Here is a 23,147-nt window from a genome sequence, read left to right on the forward strand (position 1 = left end):
GTTCTTCGTCACGGAGCCCCTCGGGAACTTCTCAGTGATCGAGGCCGCGCATTTCTATCTGAAGTCGTGACGTCGCTTCTGAAGGAGTGTCACATCATCCGCAGGACCACTAGCGCATACCATCCACAGACGAACGGGCTGACGGAGCGTTTCAACCGTACTCTTGGCGACATGCTCGCCATGTACGTCGCGTCCGACCATTCCAACTGGGACGCTGTGCTTCCGTTCGTCACGTTCGCCTATAATACTGCCACTCAAGCTACCACTGGTTTTTCTCCGTTTTTCTTACTGTACGGCCGTGAACCTTCCCGCACCATCGATACCATGCTACCCTACCAGCCTGATTCATCGGAATGCGTTTCCTGTGTCTCAAGCTGCGCAGCATGCTGAAGAATGCAGACAACTCGCCCGTTGTCTTACCACCGAAGATCAGACACAGCAGAAGCTCCGTCGTGGTGGCTCTGTTCCCCCAAGCTTCCCTTCCGATTCGTTGGTTTGGCTGTGGGTTCCACCTGTAGCTCCCGGCCTTTCTACTAAGCTGCTCCCAAGATATCATGGACCTTACTGTGTAATTGCACAAACTTCCTCCGTGAATTATGTCGTCGAGCCTGTGTCACCGTCCTCTGATCAGCGCCGTCGCGGTCGCGAAACGGTTCACGTAGATCGGCTCAAGCCCTTCTACGATCCCTCTATGTTACCGTATGCTTAGATCGCCAGGATGGCGTCTTTTTCTCCGGGGGACAATGTAAGGAAGAAGAAGTGCCGGTTAGTCAGGTGCATCTCCGGTGTATGAAATACGACGAAGAAGTGCCGGTCAGTCAGGCGCATCACCAGCGCTTTTACGCACGGGGCTTGTCCTGACTGCTCGCAGGGTTCTGACTGCCGCACCGAGTTCGACCTCTCAATCCTGTCAATAAACACCTTGACAATATATATATACGGGGGGGGGGGGAATTCACGGTGACTCGAATGATCATCCCCCGGTGCTTAGCCCACTCATCATCATTTTACCTCGGTGGCGCTGCCTGCTGTCTCCCCACCTTTCACTTCTTCGCTCCGACTCGGACGCATATTCGAACTTGCGATGACCGTTCGAATTGCGTGCCGTCTCACATCGTACTCGCTTTCAGTGGTGGTGTTCCGTATTTGATGCAAAGGCACGACAAGGTGCTCGAGCGGTGCACTGTTCCAACTAATACCAGCAGGTCTGGAGGGTTCTGTTCCCCATTAACCAAATCTCGGTTTTCTCCATATTCACGACCGTTCCATACGCGTGACAAAACTGCTTAGTGAATATAAGGTCTTCTTGAACGCTACTTTTGTCAGCATAAAAATACGCTAGTCGTCATTTTAGCATTAAATCATTTGAGCTCAAAGAATATTAGTCGATTATCATTCGACTGAGGGTGCCTCATTCGAATGAGGGTGCCTCATTATCGTCTAAAACTGAAAGTTCGGAACCTACAGCTTGACTCTAACACGACGCGATGGATTGAGGAATTCCGAACCAATCGATTTCAAGTAATCTATTTTAACAACTATTTTTCTAACCACACTCACGTGACTTCGGGAGTTCCTCAAGGATCTGTTCTTGGTCCGCTACTATTTTTAATTTACATAAATGACATCGCAACTAATGATACTTCACAAATACGTCTCTTTGCAGATGACTGCGTCTTGTATAATGAAATAAACTGCCCGGCCGACATCACTGTGCTGCAGTCTGATTTAACAAAACTTACCGAATGGTGTGACATATGGCAGATTGAAATCAACATAACCAAAACTAAACACGTAAAATTTGCTCCTTTTACTCGAGTTACCTCTGTCCAGTATAAAATACGTGGTATAACTATTGACACAGCATCTTCAATCAAATACTTGGGTGTCTTGCTTACTTCCAATCTAAGCTGGAATACCCACATTGAACACATTACCACAAAAGCATGTAAAAAACTTGGTTACCTAAAACGGCACTTACACCTTGCGAACAGATACCAGGCTTCGCGCATACAGTTCTCTTATCAGGCCCTCTTTAGAATATGCGTCCATAATTTGGCACCCCCATCATTCAAATCTCACGAACTTACTTGAAGCAGTTCAAAGTAAAGCTGCGCGGTTCATCTCGTCTTCATACTCTCGCTGTCAAAGTGTGTCAGCCTTAAAGAAATCACCGAATCTCGCTTTTCTTGACATGCGCAGGAAATTAACACGGTTGTCGTTCTTCCATAGCCTTTTCCACAGCAACATCCCATTTGCCCGAGCCCATATTCTTCCCGCTGCTCACATATCGACGCGCTCAGACCATGTTCATAAAGTAAAACCTATATTTGCCAGGACTAATCTTTATCAAAATTCGCCTCTAGTTTTATCTATTGCCGAATGGAACTCACTCCCTTCAAACATTGTCTCGCTTACGGAATCATCATCATTTCACGCAGCACTACTAACCTTCTTAGAGGGTGTCAACCTGTCATAACCCACGTATTACGCTTGAATATGTACTTGAACATGTTTTTATGTGCTTATAGTATTGTATAATTTTTTTCGTTTCATCTGATATGTACTTGCGAAACATCTTGTCTGTATCTGTAGTCCTCTTCGCGTTTTCAGTTCTCTTGCGTTTTTTTACGCTACCAGATATTGTATAAACATCGCTTTCGTTGTTGTTTTCGTTTCTTTGTATCTGTTCCACGTTTTGATAATTTTACTGTACCTCATAGCTTGCCATGTTATTTATATTCTACACAGTGCACGTCCATATGACCTTTTCCATCCCCCCCTATGTAATGCCCTAACGGGCCTTTAGGGTACTTAAATAAATAAATAAAATAAATAACAAAACATGACAGGCCGTTAAAACATGCTGACCATGCAAATACTATAGGTAGCGGGAGAACTGCCCCTATGGGAATTAGTATGGTGGTTGTGTACTGCACGAGATATGCGACCAAGCTACTATCCCTCGACCTTGGGAACGTGTTTTGCGTATTTTTGCAGTTATAACGCGTCTGATGACATCAGCTTTATGGTGCGTCCATCGGTAACTCGATAAAACTCTCAAGATGCCTTTCCTACGTTGAGGAATTACAGGAATGGAACTGAACTGCCCGGCCATTCCCGGAGTGAGAATGGCCTAAGTTTTTCATTCCGAGGAATTCAAAGGAATGGAATTGCGGCAAGCTCTAATTCCCCGGAATGGAATTGGAATGTAATGGGGGCGCCCATTCCGCAACACTGCTCTGATGTCGTGTTGTAGGCGGTCAGACTGGCGCAGCCGCATGAGAATCGCACTAGACAAGAAGCGATGGCGATGCCGAAAAAAGCAGCGCTGAATGAAACCACTGCGTCGCCATCGATATTTTCTCTTGATCTAATGGTAAGAATGCGGGCTTGGCCGGGTGGAAGGACAAAATCTACCGCTGTGACGTGGTGGGGCGGTGAGGAATCGGCAGCGTCAGAGAGCTCGGTGTCCGTAATACGTATAAGTAGTTGCCCGCACGAAATGACAGAAGATGCATCCGACAAGAAATCCCAGCCTAAGATGATCGGATGAGCGCACGACGAAAGCGCAGTAAGCTGTATATGATGGCGAATTCCGTCGATGAGGACCCGAGCAGTACACTGTCCGGTAGTATAAATCGGACTGTCATTGGCGCCACATAAGACCGGGCCAACATCTGGAGTTTGCACTTTTCGTAGACGGAAGCATAGTTCGCGATGAATAACAGAGATGGCGGCGCCAGTGTCTATAAGAGCGTCGACGGAAACACCTTCCAGACAAACAGCGAGTAAATTAGTCGGGCGAGCAGGAGGAATTGGAACGGTTCGCGAACAAGTAGTTTCTCCTCCAAAAACTGTCTAGTTTTCCGAATGCTTGTCGAAAGAATTGGAGGCAGGACGCAAGGCCGATGAAGTACGGCGGAACGGTGACCGCGAACGACGACGGGGTGAGCGAGAAGACATGCCTTGGGACAACGGCGGTGAGGGCGAGCGACATGGCGAGGATATTCAGATCTGGGCACATAGTCTCTCTCATAGGCGGAAGAGCCACGTCGTTCATCTTGCGGCACAAACGAGACATGCCACAATACTGGGCAGGAAGGGCAGAGTCGAATGGTTTCACAGGGCAGTGGCGCACCGACGGGGGGGGGGGGGGGGGGGGGGGGGAGTTTCGGGTGTTGTAATCCCCCCCCTGACGCCAAGTTACCCCCCCCCCCCCTCACGCGTCCAGCTCCAACAGTCCGTTTACCTACCTTCAGTGCTCTGTTCACATTGTCATAACAATTTAGGAGGTGGCTTGCGGTCGAATTCTCCTAATTAACAAGAACACTCTATCACTGTCTTGTATATATTCATTCTCTCTTAAATTAATCGAAGTAAAACGCTGATGCAATCAACATCGTCATCATCCTTGGTGTCACTATATTATTATAATTATTAGGCATTTTATTTGCTGTTGGATTCCTCTGGCTAAAACAAGGAAATTGCATATTATTCAAAGTGCTTGCTTCCCCCCCCCCCCCCCCACTAGGATTCAACCCCTCTCCCCTGGCAGAGATCCTGGGTGCGCTACTGGCACGGGGGCCTTCGCTGCCATCGAGGCCAGGTGGTCGCATACAGCAAGTGCAGATGGTGCCGCAGGCCGCGAAGCAATCTCGGCGTAAGAGGTGCACAACCAGGCATGTGTGACACTTGTCATGGACGCCAGTTCTTCCTTAATGATCTCGCGCAAATTGGGAAGGGGAGCGCGCAGAGACGCCATGGCGGTGTTGGACGGAGCATGGCCGTGAAGCTGCTCTCGCGCAATGATCAGGTGAGCGTCACATGATGCGGTAAGGTGAGCGTCACAGGAGGCGCGTGGAAGACGAAAGTAGCAGATCGTGGCAAGGCGTTGGCATGTCGTGATGATGTCACTAACTCAAGTGGGGCTCTGAATTACAAGAGCGTTGAAGGCAACGATGCCTTTCAGGATACGTTCCACTTCGGACATGTCACTCTGAGCGCGACGGCAGAGGAGAGCCAGACCGTCTTCAATGTAAAAGATTCCTCGGCTCCCTGGATGCGGGTAGCGAGCTTCTGTTTCGCTGCTTCGAAGCGCCCTGCAGATGTGCCGAATATCTGATGCAGCTGCGCAGTAAATGCTTACCAATCAGGGAAGTCGCGTTCATGGTTGAAAAGCCATGTTTGGGCGCTCAGGTAGAAAGCAACATTGCGGAGCTTGTGGTCCCAATGGTTGCAAGTGCTCATCACCCTGTCGTAATGGTCACGCCAGTCTTCGCCGCGAAGGCCAGAAACTAGCCGAGGGTCGCGTTGCGGACCAAATAGGCCCAGCTGGCTGAGCCGTGGTGGTGGCAGCAGTGGATGCGTTGGTGTTGGCGAGCACAACCGACGATCAGAGGTAGAGCAAGAGGACGGGCAAATCAACGCACGCTCCACCACTTGTATACGACGACGCCCGGGACGAAGGCAGAGCTCTTGCATTGCAACACAGCGCGAGACAGCCAACGAGCACCAACCCTACAAATGATGATAGGGTACATATACAGATGAAGACGATGATGAACTGCACAGTTAGCGCTCACTATATATATATAAGGTGTTTTTGCTTGTTATGAATATTATTTCTGCGAATGCGAGTTTTACGACAGTATTCAATAATAAGTGTGTTTGTTACTGCAAACACGTGCGCTTACTCAGGTCGGGAGTTCTCACCTTTTACCCCGTGTCGCAGAAAATCCGGCGTCGGCATTGGCGCCCGCGGCCGAGAAAATCATCCCCAACCACGTTCAGGTATGCCACACCATTCTATCATTAATGTTGCTCATGACTTGTCTTGCATTCTTGGCAAAGCTATTGCTCGAAATTTTGAGCATGACAATCCACAAACAAATGTCATGAAACAAAACACTCACAGCGCATGCCTTTTATGTTAAATCTTCTCAGAGTGAAATATTAAAAGTACGAAACAAAAACGGAAAACTTAAAATTATGCAATTTTTTTTTTTTTGGCGCGGCTGAGCAATATCTACGGGATCGCCTAATGCAAGAGGGCACGTTTCTACCAGAAAGCTCACCTTCGTGCATAGCGTTCACCGCCAGTGTTTCCCGGTAACCATTACGGTTGCTTAAGCCAACATTTATAGATACTTACTTGTATAAACGTTGGCTTAAGCTGCAGTTGTCGGGAAGCGTAAGCAGTCATGGATCTTTCAATGCTATCGCGTTCCACTCTTAAAAGCGAAGCTTAAGCGTCCTCCCAATTTTTAACATTGGAGCTGTTTAAGCCGATCGTTAGTCCGTGGGTCGTGTACAGAAAATGTGGGCCGATCCTGGCGGTAGCGCAGAAAGTGTCCAAGCGCAATGGCACTTGCATACCCCTGTGAACTAGCGAAGGTGTTTATGCCTAGCCCAAATGCGTGGCCAATACCTTGTGATAGCCAATCGATAGTCAATCAATAGCTAATCGATCAATTACCACTAAATTCCGGAAATGGGCTGGGGATGACTTAGTAGTGCTTAGCCTAGCCTAAATACGTGGCCAATACCTTGCGATATCCAATCAATAGCTAATCGATCAATCATCAATAAATTCCGGAAAATGCTGGGAATGACTTGGTAGTGCTAGGGGCCGATCAGCTCCGCTGTTTCTTTAGCCTTGCGCCGCTAGTGCAACCTACGCAAATTTTTCAATTACTGCATTTGGAATATTTGACTTTTTTTTTCTCTTAAATATATATCGTGAATATATATGTGTGTATGTACCCTTTGGTTCAATTACCTAGAAATGCGCTGGTCATTCCTTGCGCCACACAGTTAATAAACCTGGTTTATTGCACTCTAATATTCCTTTCTTCGATAAGTGTCCCTGATCAATATTCCACCAACAAGAAACGCGCGTAAAATGACACGTTATCAATATTTTCTTACGTAACTTCATGTTGCAGATATGAGGCTTATTGCCAGATACTTTAAAGAGCCCCTAAACCCCCTCAGATATTTTTTTTAACATTTCAAGTAAACACGCGCATCGAGTTCAGAATTAGAGCACTGCACGGGCCTGATATTTCGGCCCGAGCCCGGCCCGGGCCCGTAATACAAAGCCCGAGCCCGGCCCGGGCCCGGGCGCACATGACCGAGACCAGCCCGGGCCCGGCCCGGGCCCGTGGTTCCAAGCCCGGGCGCGGCCCGGGCCCGGGCGTTCATTACTAAGCTTAGCTAGGGCCCGTGTCTGCATGACCAGGCCCGGCCTGAAAGAAAAAAAAAACTTATTTTTTACTTACAGATTGTACCGTATCTTTCAGCCTCACCTCGAGGTTTAATCAGCTGCAGTACATAAGCAATAAAAGGCCGAAATCTTTGTTTCCCCCACGGGAACATCAGTAATCCGGCTCATTGCCTGTGCTGCTATTTTTCCGCTGGTGCGCATGCACTTACCTTGATTTGTACGATATGGTTCTATGATGTCATTTAGCATGCAAATGTGGTTCATTTTAGCTGAACCAATTTTTTTTAAATTGCCTGTGGCAGATAGCATAATTATAATCATTGATCTAAACTACTCGATGAGGCGGCCATTACTTCCACGAGAAATCAAAACGCCTAATTGAAGAAATAACATAATTACGCTAATTAATCTTTTAAATAATTATTTTAAGGCACATCTGTCAATCTACGAACTATCGCCACCGAGTTGTCAAGGCGTATCCACTTGGAACAAATTCTCAGGACTAAACCAGTTTCGAGATAATTCTTAAAGTGTCCGACGAAATCAATCAAATCAATTTATTCTCCCTTTTACATGCTGGACGGTCATTTTGGACTAAAAGCTACATACGTAGCTTGACGTGACCCAAAAGACCAGGCAAGGCAATAGTACAGCAAAGAGTGTGCGCACATGTATTCACATATATTTCCGGATATATCGCTGGAATTCCTCATGGACGAAATAGCTATGAACGGAAAGACAGAATATTTTCGTCACGGCGACTTAACAGAATTGGAAAAAGTTTTAACAAAATGCGTTTTAAACAACACTACAATAGCAATCATCATCATCATCAGCAGCAGCAGCCTATATACAATATACAACAGCAATACTAGCTATACAAAACAATGGAACACCAGCTATACAACATAGCATGAGACTGAATTTTACAAGATTAACATTTGCAAAGAAAACGAACCAGGATGTACATTATATACTCGATCAGAACCATACACGAAGGCAGAATAATAATCACATCAGATACATTACAAGCGACCAAAGTATGAGCTGCGTTCTTGCTGAAATTATCGGCATTTTCGTATTTACTTAAAGTGAATGGTAGGTCATGTATTAACGACTGATGCTTATAGAGTGTTGTGAAGTACGGAATTGACCATATCTCAGGATTCCTTGCGTTCGCATTATAGCGACGACACTCTAAGGAGGTTAATTGTTTTATGTAGTTCCAAGCTAGTTCTGACATGGATGGCCTAATGGATGGGCAAAACGCTTAATTGGATATTTAACACAATTACCCTAATTAACATTTTAAATAATTATTTTACGGCACATCTTTCAATCTATAAATTATAGCCGCTGAGTTCGCAAGGCGGATCCACTTGGAGCGAATTCTCAGGACTGAATCAGTTTCGAGATATTAATTTTCATAGTGTCCGACGAGCTGCATGGGCGTTTCACTTGACTTTTTGAGGAAAACGCTGTTTTATGCATTGAAGCACAAAAGTAACTGGCCTTACCGCTAAAACAATGAAATAGTATCGACACTGGTATCGACAATCTTTTTTTTATTATTTATTAATACCTCAAAGGTCCCAACAGGACATTACATGAGGGGTGGACACGGAGAAGGCGGTAATGATGATGATGACATTACAAAAATGAGTCGCAACACTCGATGGCAGATCTAAAGCGCGCTGTATCGCGGATGAGTGCAGTTTGTCTAGGAAGGCCATTCCAGTCTCGGGCAGTTCGCACGAAGAACGATTGCAGGAACGTAGTGGTGCGGGCTCGTGGCGGGATTACCGAGTTCGGATGGCCTGTTCGACGAACACGATGAGCCAGCTGGATCAGCTCGCTGTCACGAGGTATGGAATAAAAAAACCTGTGATAGAGGCATAGGCGAGAGATGCGACGAGGAGAGACAAGAGGCGACAAGTCTAGTTTTGATTTTAGCGATGAAACGCTAGTGTGATATGAGTAATCTGAAAGAATAAATCTAGCAGCACGGTTCTGAACAAATTCGAGAGCTTTAGTCGGATTAGTTTGGTAAGAGTCAAAGATAGCACATGCATATTCCAGTTTTGGTCGCACGAGCGTTTTATAGGCAACTGATTTTACTGGTGTCGGTGCCATCAAGAGATTAGGGCGAAGATAACCAAGAGTTTTGTTAGCTGAATTGATTATGTGGGTTACATGATTTGTCCAGGTCAAATCTTTGGAGAGGTGAATGTCTAAGTACTTGAAGGAGTCAGTGGTAGATATAGTACGGTTATTAATTTTGTAGGCAGGTGGGATGTAGTTAGGTCGGCGGTGGAATGAAATGTGTACAGTCTTACTTGTGTTCAGGGACATGAGCCAAGTAGCACACCAGTCTTGAATGTTAAAGAGATCCTCTTGAAGGGAAGTTACGTCAGTGAGGTTATTGATAGGGCGGTACACTACACAATCATCAGCAAAAAGACGAATTACAGAAGATACAGTAAATGGCAAGTCATTAATGTAGATTAAAAATAAGAGCGGCCCAAGAACAGTGCCCTGAGGTACTCTAGACAGAACGGAGGAAACAGCAGATGTAAGGTTGTTAGCATATACGAACTGTTTTCGGTTAGTTAAGAAACACTGGATCCAGTTAAAAACAAATGGATGAAGGTTTAGGCGCGATAACTTTAGCAAGAGACGAGAATGTGGAACCTTATCGAAAGTCTTTTCGAAATCTAGGAACAGGCCATCAGTTGGAATGTTACGGTCAAGGTTTAAATGAATATCATGAATAAATAAGGCTAACTGTGTTTCTCATGAGTGATCTCTCCGGAAGCCATGTTGATTAGGGTGAAAGAATTTCGACAAAGTTAGGAAGTTAGCAACATGAGAGTAGATGACGTGTTCCATGATTTTGGAGCATACGCTGGTGAGGGAGATGGAACGGTAGTTACCTAGGGAAGACCGATCACCTTTCTTGAAGACTGGAATGACCTTCCCTATTTTCCAGTCTCTTGGAACTGTACCTGTGTCAAGTGATTGCTGAAAAATGATACACAGGATCGAACTGCACACATACTTCGTATTTTTTAACACTTTGGCATTGATTCCATCTATACCACAGGATGATGAGCACTTCAGGGAATCTATAACCTTAACGATGCCTTCTGGCCTAAAATCAATACCGAAATCAAAATCGAAAAATAGAAAACTTGGCATTTCATTGGTAGATTCTTTCGTGAACATGGAACAAAATGCAAGGTTCAAGGCATCAGGAACATCCGAGTCAGAAATGGGTGAGCCAGAGTTATCACATAGGGAAATAGAACTATTATTATCAGGTTTTATCGTTTTCCAAAAACGCCGCGGGTTAGAGTGCAGCATGTTTGGAACGGTAGTAGAAAAGAAATCACGTTTTGTACGTGCTTTTAATGAGTTGTATTGTTTAGTGGTTTCGTTGTATTTTTCCCAGGCCGAAAGAGAACCTGAAGATTTGGCTACGCGAAATAATTGTGTTTTCTTATTGTTAAAGCGTTGTAAAGTAGTGTTGAACCAGGGGGAACGCACTCTTTCTTTAATCGTGATAGTCGGAATGTAAAGACCCATTAAACGCAGCATTTCTGTTTTGAAGAGCGCCCAGTTACTCTCGGTCGACCGCTGTTGATACGTAAGGCCAAGTTCCTCGTGAAAGACGGAAAGTTCACGATTAATACTGCAATAATCGGCTTTATCATATAGCGTTAGTACTTTCCTTGATATTTTACTTTTGAGTATGTTGCAAGGAAACGTGGCATGGATGACGGTGTGGTCGCTAAGACCGCTGACGTATGTAAGGGGAGGCATCTGATCCGAGTGTGACGTCAAGACGAGGTCTAGGATATTTGACGAGTGTTGAGTTATTCGCGTAGGTTTATTAACCAGCTGCGAGAGACCGAATAGCAAGCACGTGTTTATAAATTCGCTAGCCATGTTTTTGTGTGTTAAACATGACGCAACATTACTCCAATCTATAGTTGGGAAGTTGAAGTCCCCGAGTAACAATATGGGGGTGTTAGGATAAGCCGTTGTTAGTTCTAACAACGCGTCGTGAAAAAAATGTCACAGTTTCGCCTTAAGGGCGAAGCAATGAATGCGATAGCAACACAGCAATGTCATACGAAGTAAGGTGAGCGGCTTTGGTAGCAATATGAATTGTAGTAAACATGAGCTTTAAGTAAGCAGGTGTGCTGCGGCGTAAGTAGACCGACATGAAGAGAGACTGGATGACCACGAGAAGGCGCGTGTGAAACAGTGGTGTTGATGAGAAGCGCTTCCCGTGGGCAGCGCGTGCGAAGGGACACACCGGTAGCGCTGCACTGCCGATCCGGGCAGCATTGCATGTGTAGCGTGCGTTGGAAAATGTGGCCCGACTATTACTAACTGAATGAACAAGCGTGGTGTGAGCGCGCACAAACAAACACGAATAGATCACACTGAATGACTGCAGACAACGACTGTCAAAACGGTGGCAGCAAGCATACGCCGCTGCGGGCGAATGTACGGCGCATTGGCAGCAAGCATACGCCGCTGCGGGCGAATGTACGGCGCATAAAGGTCAGAGCCGTGTGGAGATAAGAGACGGTGCGCGCGAGCGACGAGTGACGAGCGCGGTTGTTGGCAGAGAAGTGCGCCCCCCCCCCCCCCCCTTCCGCTGCCTCTGGCGCTCGCTTCCCGCTTCCTTGCTTGCGCGTGGGAGATTGAGTGCGTTCGCTCTCTGTGATAGCGCGCGTCCCCGCACGCTTCCGCTCGGGCATACGGCGCGCGGCGAAGATTTTATCTATAGGGAACCTCACGGCGACGGCGACGACGACGGCGACGGCAGAAATCCGGTTGAAGTGTCCATATAATTGCTATCGCAATAAAAACAAAAGAAAGGAACTATCAGTGCTGGGTGGTCGATAACAACAGCCGATTAGCGTGCGCGGTGAAGTGGCGTGGCAGCACGTCCAAACCATTTCTAAAGGCGTTCTTATATTTACTGAAGAGCACTTAAGTTGGCGATGGGTAGCAATAGCCACACCACCGCCACGAGTGCCATCGTGTCGGTCTTTGCGAAAGATGTCAAACTCAGGTAAATCAGGAAGAATTTCGGAATCATGCACTGTGGAATTTAACCACGTTTCCGTTAGTAGTACGATGTTACTGGACGACGAGGAAATGAGGCTGCATAACGAATCTCGTTTAGGCATTAGGCTACGGATGTTAGTGTAGAGCAATGATAGGTTGTGCTTAACACGCTGAGCCGGCCTCAGTGGTTTTTGCACTTGTTGCTAGGATTGGCGTTCGACAACAGACTGTTTAGCGTGATCGAAAACGTAGGTTTTTCGGCCAGAAATGAGTTTGTCGTAACGGAGCTTAAAGGAAGATAGTTGCGCTTTTCCAAATTCAATTAGACGTCTTCGGGCCAGGCGTGTTTCCGGGGAGAAATCTTCACTAATGCCGTATTCGGTGCCCTTCAGTTTACCGCTTGAGAAAAGGATGCCTTCCTTATCCTTAAAGTGGGAAAATTTCACTATTATTGGTCTCCGTTTCCCCTCCTGAAAAGTTCCGAGTCTATGGGCACGTTCTACATCACGATTTTGAATAGTTATTCCAAGGCTTTTGTGGCAGTGCTCAATTATCAATTCCTCGGAATCACGCCATGACTCATGTCGCGCATCGCTGAGCCCGTAAAAAACCAGGTTACATCTTCTAGATCTCTTTTCCATCTCGTTAATGCGGTCCCTCAGCCCAGTTACTTGAGCAGAGCTGTTATTGGCAACACTTTCTATGTTATCAATTTGTGACTTAACATTTGAAAAGGACAATAAGTCGGACTCAATCTTGGTCAACCGTGCGTTGAAGTTGCTGAACGTCCTTTCGTGGTCAGCAAGGGTCGATCTAATTGAATTTAACTGCTCAAGCATGGCCGACTGTCCGATTTGCAACGCCTTTAGAACATCAATCATATCAGTAGGAAGTAGAGTTGGATCATTTCCGGGCCCAGGATTAGTCTCAATATCTCCTGCTAACAAAAGTAATTTCAATAGCATGCGAGCACAGTCAAATACTATACAAAGAGAGCGCCGTGGGCTCGGCAGCACGAGCAATGTTCGGTAACCAGTGCGTTTAGCGTAAAGGCAATAGTAATTTGTTACCTGCGTGGCGAAGAAGCGAAGTTGGTTAGGACGACCCATCACTGACGTGCCGCCAAGCCCACTAAGCGTGGCGATCGTTTGTCTAGGCTTTATATCGGCGATCCGAGGGAAGGTGGCGCTGTCAGTCAAAGATAGCGTGCCCGGAAGGCAGGGAGTCAGCGGATGACACCGCAGTGACCGATGTGATGGCGCAGCCCATGATGTGCTCTCCGATGCTCTGTACGGACAGGTCCGGCGCAGCTCGTCATGGTAGGGCGGTGTGTTCGCTAACATGTGATTAGCGTCGGCTTGTTGCGTAATCCAGACAGGCTGTTCAAAGCTCGGTGTCAGCATCAGGATCCATGACAGCACCAAAAACTGCGTGGCGAAGAAGCGAAGTTGGTTAGGACGACCCATCACTGACGTGCCGCCAAGCCCACTCGTCGTCGCAAAAGCGGTAACATGGACAGAGTACCGCCAACAGAGTACCGCCAAGCCCAGAGTAACAGAGTACCGCCAAGCCCACTCGTTACCGCAAAAGCGGTAACATGGAAATGGTTTGAGGAGCGGTTCTTCGTATAATTTATTTTTCCTTACGCGGAAACGATGTTCGTTTTTATGGAAAAGAAAAAAACTTAGCGTAGCTTGCACTGGCGGCGCAATGCTAAAGAGACAGTGGAGCTGATGGGCACCTAGCTAGTCCTAGCTTTTGGGCTAGGCTAAGCACTACCAAGTCATCGCCAGCATTTCCCGGAATTTATTGACAATTGATGAATTATCGATTAGCTATTGATTGGCTATCGATTGTGAATCGCAAGATATTGGCCACGTATTTGGGCTAGGCTAAGCACTACCAAGTCATCCCCAGCATTTTCCGGAATTTATTGATTATTGATCAATTATCGACTAACTATTGATTGGCTATCAATTGCCTATCGATGGCTGACTAAGTTTAAGTAGTTCCCACCATTCTTAGCTAGACTTATCGAGGCTCAGCTTCGCTAGTTCACAGGTGTATGTGCCATTGCGCTTGGACCTTTTCTGCACTGCTGCCAGGATCGGCCCACATTTTTTTATTCAGCAGACACATTACGCCCGGCTGAAACAGCTCCGCTGTGCGCTTGGACCCTTTCTGCACTGCTGCCAGGATCGGCCCACATGTTTTTATTCAGCAGACACATTACGCCCGGCTGAAACAGCTCCGCTGTGCGCTTCGACCCTTTCTGCACTGCTGCCAGGATCGGCCCACATTTTTTCATTCAGCAGACACATTACGCCCGGCTGAAACAGCTCCGCTGTGCGCTTGGACCCTTTCTGCACTGTTGCCAGGATCGGCCCACATTTTTTTATTCAGCAGACACATTACGCCCGGCTGAAACAGCTCCGCTGTGCCCTTCGACCCTTTCTGCACTGCTGCCAGGATCGGCCCACATTTTTTTATTCAGCAGACACATTACGCCCTGCTGAAACAGCTCCGCTGTGCGCTTGGACCCTTTATGCACTGTTGCCAGGATCGGCCCACATTTTTGGATTCAGCAGACACATTACGCCCGGCTGAAACAGCTCCGCTGTGCGCTTGGACCTTTTCTGCACTGCTGCCAGGATCGGCCCACATTTTTTTATTCAGCAGACACATTACGCCCGGCTGAAACAGCTCCGCTGTGCGCTTGGACCCTTTCTGCACTCCTGCCAGGATCGGCCCACATTTTTTTATTCAGCAGACACACTACGCCCGGCTGAAACAGCTCCGCTGTGCGCTTCGACCCTTTCTGCACTGCTGCCAGGATCGGCCCACATTTTTTTATTAAGCAGACACATTACGCCCGGCTGAAACAGCTCCGCTGTGCGCTTGGACCCTTTCTGCACTGTTGCCAGGATCGGCCCACATTTTTTTATTCAGCAGACACATTACGCCCGGCTGAAACAGCTCCGCTGTGCGCTTGGACCCTTTCTGCACTGCTGCCAGGATCGGCCCACATTTTTGGATTCAGCAGACACATTACGCCCGGCTGAAACAGCTCCGCTGTGCGCTTGGACCCTTTCTGCACTGCTGCAAGGATCGGCCCACATTTTTGGATTCAGCAGACACATTACGCCCGGCTGAAACAGCTCCGCTGTGCGCTTGGACCCTTTCTGCACTGCTGCCAGGATCGGCCCACATTTTTTTATTCAGCAGACACATTACGCCCGGCTGAAACAGCTCCGCTGTGCGCTTGGACCCTTTCTGCACTGCTGCCAGGATCGGCCCACATTTTTTTATTCAGCAGACACGTTACGCCCGGCTGAAACAGCTCCGCTGTGCGCTTGGACCCTTTCCGCACTGCTGCCAGGATCGGCCCACATTTTTAGGGGCGAAGCTCCTTAAAGCGGCACCCGTTCGTCCCTCGTTGTAGTAGTAGTGTGTAACCAGTCTGAGAAAAATGAGAAAAAAAATTCCGATGTTGTGTCCGTAGCGCGGAATCGAACCAGGGACCCCTCGCTTCCGAGCGCGCGGCGTTAGCCCACTACGCCACGAAGCACACATAGACACAAGCACCACGATGGCAATACCCAACATTAACGAAAGGCCGCGTTTCTAGCGCGTTTGTGCTAGCGCGTTACGGCCCGTGTAAGAAGCTGGTGTAAGACGCTGTGGCCTCTCCGCCTTACCTTCAACGCGTTTCGAACGCGCTGCCCAAGGCGGTGGCAAGTCAAGTTCAAGTCGAGGAGCGTTTATGAATACGGGGGGTATACTCTCTCAGCAGTCATGTGATGGCGTCGGCAAACGCGGTGCACGTTCCGGCATGTGTAAATGGCTGCGTAAGACGCTGTGGCCGCTCCCCCTTACTAGAGAGTACTGCACGTCTCTAACGCGTTTGTGCTAGCGTCCCCTTAAGCGGGAGATCCGATGATTCCCTCCGGAGCTTCGCCCACTCATCATCATTCACCCCGTGGATATGCTGTGATTTTTTTATTCAGCAGACACACTACGCCCGGCTGAAACAGCTCCGCTGTGCGCTTGGACCCTTTCTGCACTGCTGCCAGGATCGGCCCACATTTTTTTATTCAGCAGACACACTACGCCCGGCTGAAACAGCTCCGCTGTGCGCTTGGACCCTTTCTGCACTGCTGCCAGCATCGGTCCACATTTTTTTATTCAGCAGACACATTACGCCCGGCTGAAACAGCTCCGCTGTGCGCTTCGACCCTTTCTGCACTGCTGCCAGGATCGGCCCACATTTTTGGATTCAGCAGACACATTACGCCCGGCTGAAACAGCTCCGCTGTGCGCTTGGACCCTTTCTGCACTGCTGCCAGGATTGGCCCACATTTTTTTATTCAGCAGACACATTACGCCCGGCTGAAACAGCTCCGCTGTGCGCTTGGACCCTTTCTGCACTGCTGCCAGGATCGGCCCACATTTTTTTATTCAGCAGACACATTACGCCCGGCTGAAACAGCTCCGCTGTGCGCTTGGACCCTTTCTGCACTGTTGCCAGGATCGGGCCACATTTTTTTATTCAGCAGACACATTACGCCCGGCTGAAACCGCTCCGCTGTGCGCTTGAACCCTTTCTGCACTGCTGCCAGGATCGGCCCACATTTTTTAGGGGCGATCGAAGCTCCTTAGGGTGTGGGTCTGTCCCTCCTCTGTAGTATGTAGTAGTAGTCGTCGTCGTAGTAGTAGTAGGTAGCCACGTCTACTTTTATGAAAAAAAATTCCGAAAGTTGTGTCCGTACCGCGGAGTCGAACCAGGGACCCCTCGCTTCCGAACGCGTGGCGCTAACCACTACGCCACGAAGCTTATTATTATTTTTTTTATTGCCTCGTATGTCACAGATCTGACGAGCGCAGAACAACATACTAACAGGATCTTATATCGGTGAACCGTCAGCTGTTTGCTGACTACATGTAATCAGTATTTCGGCATATGCAACAAAAGTTCCAATCTAGGAACCCAATCCGGTAAAACGTCTGCACCTTCTGCACTTCGACAAAATGGGACACAAATTCGCAAAAATGTTCGCGAACGGGTCGCACATCAATATCTGCATTGTGTGCAGCCGTCCGCGTTCGCCATATGCTGTGCAGGCCCAGGAGCATGACAAGATCAAAAGGCACGCCATCATCGTTTTCAACCGAGAGATAACGGATTCCATGCGAATTTAATGGCAACTCTTTTTTCAGAGTTCTCTGTAAGATGTCCCAGAAGAACACCCCGCTCCAGCAATCTAAAAACACGTGTTCAATGGTCTCTGGTTTTTTGCATAATAAACAGTTAGTACCCCATGGAACAAATAAACCCCTGTCTTCTAACCATGTTTTAACGGGTAAGGTTCCCGTGTGCAGCTTAAAAAAAAAGGTTTTAACCCCTGGCGCAACAAGCATTCTTTTAACGCGTTTCAAGACATCTTTTCCTGGGCCTACACAGTGTAATTCACGGTACAATGGCACTGGAAATAACACATCAACGAGGTCTTTATACAGTTTCTTACGTGACACCTCGGTCAAGTATTGCAAAGAAAAGCGCACCGATAAGAAACGGAAAGATGTAACTACTTCTTTTAGATATCCCCGTACTGGTCCTTGCTCACACACCGAAGACACAACAAATTCCGGTAGCACTTTCCCCAGCCTTAGTTGAATCATAGTTCTGAGAAACGTGTCATCTACATCTCGGAGAAAAACATATCGACTGACAAGTTGTCTTACATACAGAGGTACTAAACCAAGCCCACCATCCCGCACTCTTTTAAATAGATTTGTACGGCTCGTTTTTCCCCATACAGAGCTCCAAATAAAGACCGCGAACACTCTGTGCATTTTTTGTACATTTAACCTGCTGCAATGTAAGACCTGCATTACATACCATAGCTTGCTTACGAGAAATATGTTCCAAGTCGTGGCCCGTGCGAAAATGGACTTATCCCAGCCTTTCCATTTCTGTGCTTTTTCACGCAACACTTCTGTTTGTTTTTTCCAATAAGGCTCGCTGTCACAGTAGTACTGCAGGGGCACACCTAAGTATTTTGTCGGTGTTTCTTGCCATTTAATGTTCATAAACACCCTGGGAGCAACGTCCCATTCCCCATGCCAAAACCCAAGGCATTTGTCCCAGTTTACAGCACTACCACTTGCCTGACAACAACTTTTTACAGCATTGACAGTGTGCATTACACTTTTATGATCAACACAGAAAACTGCAATGTCATCAGCGTAAGGAAGATGGCTGACCTCGGCTTTATATAAGTTGATTCCTCGTATCGCTTCGTTCCTAATTACGCTTAGAAAAAAAGGTTCAATATATATACAAAAGAGAAGCGGTGATAACGGGCACCCTTGTCTTACTGAGCGCTGTACTGGTATGCGCTCTCCTACTGATTTGTTTATTACCCGCCTCGTTGTACATCCTGCGTAAGCCATCCGCACACCTTCGCTGATCACATTGCCTACATTCACATAATCAAGTATAGATAGAAGCAAGTCATGCGGCACGCGGTCGAATGCCTTCTCAAGGTCAACCTGCAGCATGGCGACACTGCGTTGCATTGCGTCACAGCATTCAAGGATTGATCGTGCTATGTGTATGTTTGTCATAATTGCCCTTCCTTTTATTCCGCACGTTTGGTGCGGACCGACTAAATCTTTCATTAGTGTCTGCAACCTGTTAGCCAATACTTTCATTAATATTTTATAATCTATGTTTGTCAGACTAATGGGTCTATACGATGTAACATCACGCAATTTGATTTGGTCTTCAGTTTTTGGTATTAAGACCGTGTGTGCTGACAGAAAGGACGGCGGAAGATGTTTTTTCTCATAAGCCTCATTGTATACTTCAGTCAAAACTAGTGCGATAACCCCCTTAAACGCCTTGTACAATGCAGCGCCTAAGCCATCCGGCCCCGGTGACTTGCCATTATTTAAACGATCAACCGCCTCCTTAACCTCCTCTACTGTTATGGGTACTTCTAATATTTCCTTGGTTTCGTCGTCTAATGTTGGCATCAGTGAAACGAAGTCATTTTTGAATCGATCAGCGTCAACTTGACCACGAGAAAACAGTAATTTGTAATATTCGAAAAAAGAACTTGCTATTTTATCCGTGTTGGTAAGCAATGACCCATTATGTTCTATTTCTGTTATTTCATTTTGTGAAGCATATTTCTTTTCGACTCCCAAGGCACGTTTTGTTGGCATTTCACCTGTGCACAAGTACTCAGCTCTGGCACGAATCAATGCTCCCTTGTATCGCTCTTGGTCTATCAACTCAAGTTTTTGCTTTATGCTTTTTATGTCTTCTGAGAAGTAACCGGGTTGTGTACTTTCCGCTTCCAATAATTGCTGCAGATTCCATCTAAGACGGGACTCAATTTCTTTTTCCGCGTGTCTCAACACACTGGCCCTTTCAAGTGCTTTTAATTGTTTGCTTACAAACTTCCCATTTATGTTCCCAACTATCTAAGTTTTGAGTTGTTATTTTATCTATAGCCTCGAGAAACTGCTTACAGAACTCGTCAACTTTGAGCAAGTTTGCATTAAATTTCCAGAGATCTCAAGAAAATACTTTGTTATTCCTTCTTTGTTTTCCAACACAGAAAGAAACCAAACAATTATCACTAAACGCAACAGGTGTGACACTGTAATCCCGACACAAAGGAATAAACTCAGCTGACACGTACACTCTGTCAAGTCTAGCATGGCTCGTACCCTGAAAGTGAGTAAAAATGACTGATTTTCCGCTGCAAAGACATTCACCCACATCTTCTAGATGAAATTCGGCGGTCATATCTCTCAAAACGGCAGTACTCGCATCATTGTGTTTCTTCCCACTGGTTTTGTCACGGCCCGCACAGACACAATTGAAATCTCCCGCTAAAATTAGTCTGCGCTCACACTTCAAGTATGACTCAATTTCTTCAAAAAATTCACTTCGCTCTTGAGCCTTGGTTGGTGCGTACAGACAAATTACACGCCAATTTTCTGATGACAGGGAAAAGTCACATACAATGAAACGGCCTGACTCACAGGTATTCACCGACTGCACTACAGCACCAAGGCTCTGCCGAATTAACAAAATGCAGCCCGAAGACAAGCCTACCGCATGGGCAACACAAACTTCATAGCGTCTCGCAAAGGACGCACCATACGCTCCGTCTGGTCCTCTCCCTCCACTTTGGTCTCCTGAATGGCTACAATATCGAGGTCGTGCTCCGTTACTAGGCGGTAAAGTTGATTTTGCCGCCTCTTGGCACTAAGCCCACGGACGTTAAGTGTAGCAATTATTATCGCCCTCTCCAAGGACTCCATATTGGTGAGTGATACCAGACCGAGCCTACGGCGTTCCCTCCATATACCTTGCCGTATAGTATCCCACAGTCCAGTCGACGCCTAGAGCGTCGACTTGCCGCCGCCGCCGCGTGTAAGCGACGCCGACCGCTGTTGGCTGGCCACACGAGGCTTCTTGGTTCCGGGCACGTTCTCACGCCTCTCCATTGCTCGCAGCCGCGTGTCTTGTGATGTCTTGCCTGCTTCGTTGAGTCGACGCTTCGCAGGTGTTGCCTCGGCGTTCATTGCAGCTTCGTCCGTGGAGTCATTGTCTCCCAGCGGCGCGACGGCTTCGCTTGCTGCAGTTCTGAGTGCATCTGTTTTACCATCAGTCCCAGACACGCTTGTTGGCGGCTGCTGCTTTGAAAAGTCTGTTTCCGAAGTGCGTTCTGGCGAAACTTCCTCTTCTTCGTGCTGCACTGTTGATGCGCCTGCCTGAGTGGCGTCTCCTGCCCGAGCGTCTGCGGCCGTGTTGTCTTGCGAGACGGCGTCTCTGGTGGACGCCGCCACTGCAGCCATGCTCTCCGCTTCTTCATCGTCCATGAGCATCTCGCTCCGGTCCACGTCTCCGCCTGCGCTGGCAACTCTGGCGTACGAGCGAGTACAATTAGCCTGCTCATGCCCGAACGCTCGGCAAGCTGCGCACCTGGGCACTCGGCATTCACGTCGGATGTGTCCAGTATTGTGGCAACGAAGGCATAACGGCGCACGTCCAGGTGCAACCACAAGCGCAGTGCCACTACCAAGGCGCATCTGATGCGGGACGCGGTCTGGTGTGACACCCTCACGCAGAAAAAGACGCACGAGACGAGTGGTTGACTCGGCACCTTCAAAGTCCTCCGCCTTCCACCGATCGCTGATGACTTCCTTTACCTCACCATACTCTCGAAAGGCTCGTCGTATGGTCTCAGAAGTGACATCGAAAGCGACCCAGTGTAGCTTGATCCTGAGCTCTTGCCGTGCCGGGTCAATAATGAGGCACGGCCGATTCTTCGCCAGTAGCGGTCCGGCGTCTAGCAGCGCTTGCTTTGCCTCATCTGTCTTCAAGTTCAGCAGCCACACGTGAGACATTTGGTATGCACCAATGCCGTCTACCTGCTGAATTATTCCAGCATCCTTCAAGGGCTTCCGGAAGTCGTCGATTCTATACGGGCGTCCAGTAACGTCGCAGTGTAATACAACTGCGCGCCTTTGTCCTTCACCTGTTGGTAACGGGGGCAAGATGACACGGTAATCCTTGGGCAACGCAGAGCACGGTGCACCACGGCCAACATCGGCCGCTGTCGCAGCTCTCGAGGAGCCCTCCATTCTGCGTCTGTACCGCACGGCGTCCAGGAGCAGAATCCACTACGCCACGAAGCGCACATGGACACACGCACCACGATGACAATAAACACCCAACATTAACGAAAGACTGCGCGTTTCTAACGCGTTTGTGCTAGCGCGTTACGGCCCGTGTAAGAAGCTGGTGTAAGACGCTGTGGCCTCTCCGCCTTACCCCCGTATTCATAAAGGCTCCTCGACTTGAACTTGACTTAATTGCCACCGCCTTGGGCAGCGCGTTCGAAACGCGTTGAAGGCGGTGGCAAGTCAAGTTCAAGTCGAGCAGCGTTTATGAATACGGGGGTTATACTCTCTCAGCAGTCATGTGATAGCGTCGGCAAACGCGGTGCACGTTCCGGCATGTGTAAACGGCTGCGTAAGACGCTGTGGCCTCTCCCCCTTAGTACCGCACGTTTCTAACGCGTTTGTGCTAGCGTCCCCTTAAGCGGGAGATGGTGCAATTATAATGAAGGGCGCTGTTATAAAATAGGAATGACGTCACATATGGCGCGTGTCATTGGTGGAAGTCAATCGTTCGATTTAGTGCGGCGAGACTGGGCGAATTACACGGAAGATTCACGGTTTACCGATGATTCCCTCCGGAGCATCGCCCACTCATCATCATTCACCCCGTGGATATGCGGTGCTTTTTTTTATTCAGCAGACACATTACGCCCGGCTGAAACAGCTCCGCTGTGCGCTTGGACCCTTTCTGCACTGCTGCCAGGATCGGCCCACATTTTTGGATTCAGCAGACACATTACGCCCGGCTGAAACAGCTCCCCTGTTAAAAACGAGAACTTCATCTGTTTTACTATTTTTTTGATAAGATATACAGTCATCTGATAAGATATACAGTCAAGAGAGCTGTGTGGATCAGAGAACAAACAGCGATAACCGATATTCTAGTTGATATTGACACGTATACATGTTTATCTTTCACCGGCGGCCGCTTTCCACCGGCTAACAAATGTTAAACGTTATCGCTCCGCGCAGGACGCGCCTGTATCGGAAGTTTCTAGAACGTTATCGGTGCTTCTTTCCGTTGCCTGTTTTCACCGACGCTTATGTTATCTGATTGTATGACGAACGCGAATTGTCTAGAACTTTCTGGAAGACCCGCGGGCATCAGGGATTAATCTGGAACCTTCGA

General features: G+C 47.9%; 2 protein-coding genes across 2 annotated transcripts in view; both read right to left on the bottom strand.

Annotated features, from left to right (window-relative positions):
* Positions 1 to 13,785, bottom strand: part of LOC125943518 (uncharacterized) — a 45,984-nt gene extending 32,199 nt beyond the window's left edge. Inside the window, exons 1-2 of the mRNA XM_049662873.1 lie at positions 13,384 to 13,785; positions 10,133 to 10,249 (exon numbers count right to left, since the gene is read on the bottom strand). Of these exons, the coding sequence (XP_049518830.1) occupies positions 10,133 to 10,249; positions 13,384 to 13,779 (513 nt within the window). The 5' untranslated portion in view covers positions 13,780 to 13,785. The remainder of the gene's footprint in view (positions 1 to 10,132; positions 10,250 to 13,383) is intronic.
* A 6,949-nt stretch (positions 13,786 to 20,734) lies between these two features.
* On the bottom strand, positions 20,735 to 22,003 carry LOC125943519 (uncharacterized). Its single transcript, XM_049662874.1, has one exon. The coding sequence runs from the start codon at positions 21,977 to 21,979 to the stop codon at positions 20,735 to 20,737; it is 1,245 nt and encodes a 414-aa protein (XP_049518831.1). The 5' UTR covers positions 21,980 to 22,003.
* Positions 22,004 to 23,147: the final 1,144 nt, after the last annotated feature.

Source organism: Dermacentor silvarum, chromosome 2, assembly GCF_013339745.2.
Source record: "Dermacentor silvarum isolate Dsil-2018 chromosome 2, BIME_Dsil_1.4, whole genome shotgun sequence".
NCBI classification, from domain to species: Eukaryota; Metazoa; Arthropoda; class Arachnida; order Ixodida; family Ixodidae; genus Dermacentor; species Dermacentor silvarum.

Coding starts and splice junctions, on each gene's coding strand:
- LOC125943519 (XM_049662874.1), bottom strand. CDS start 21,979: ATGGAGGGCTCCTCGAGAGCTGCGACAGCGGCCGATGTTGGCCGTGGT.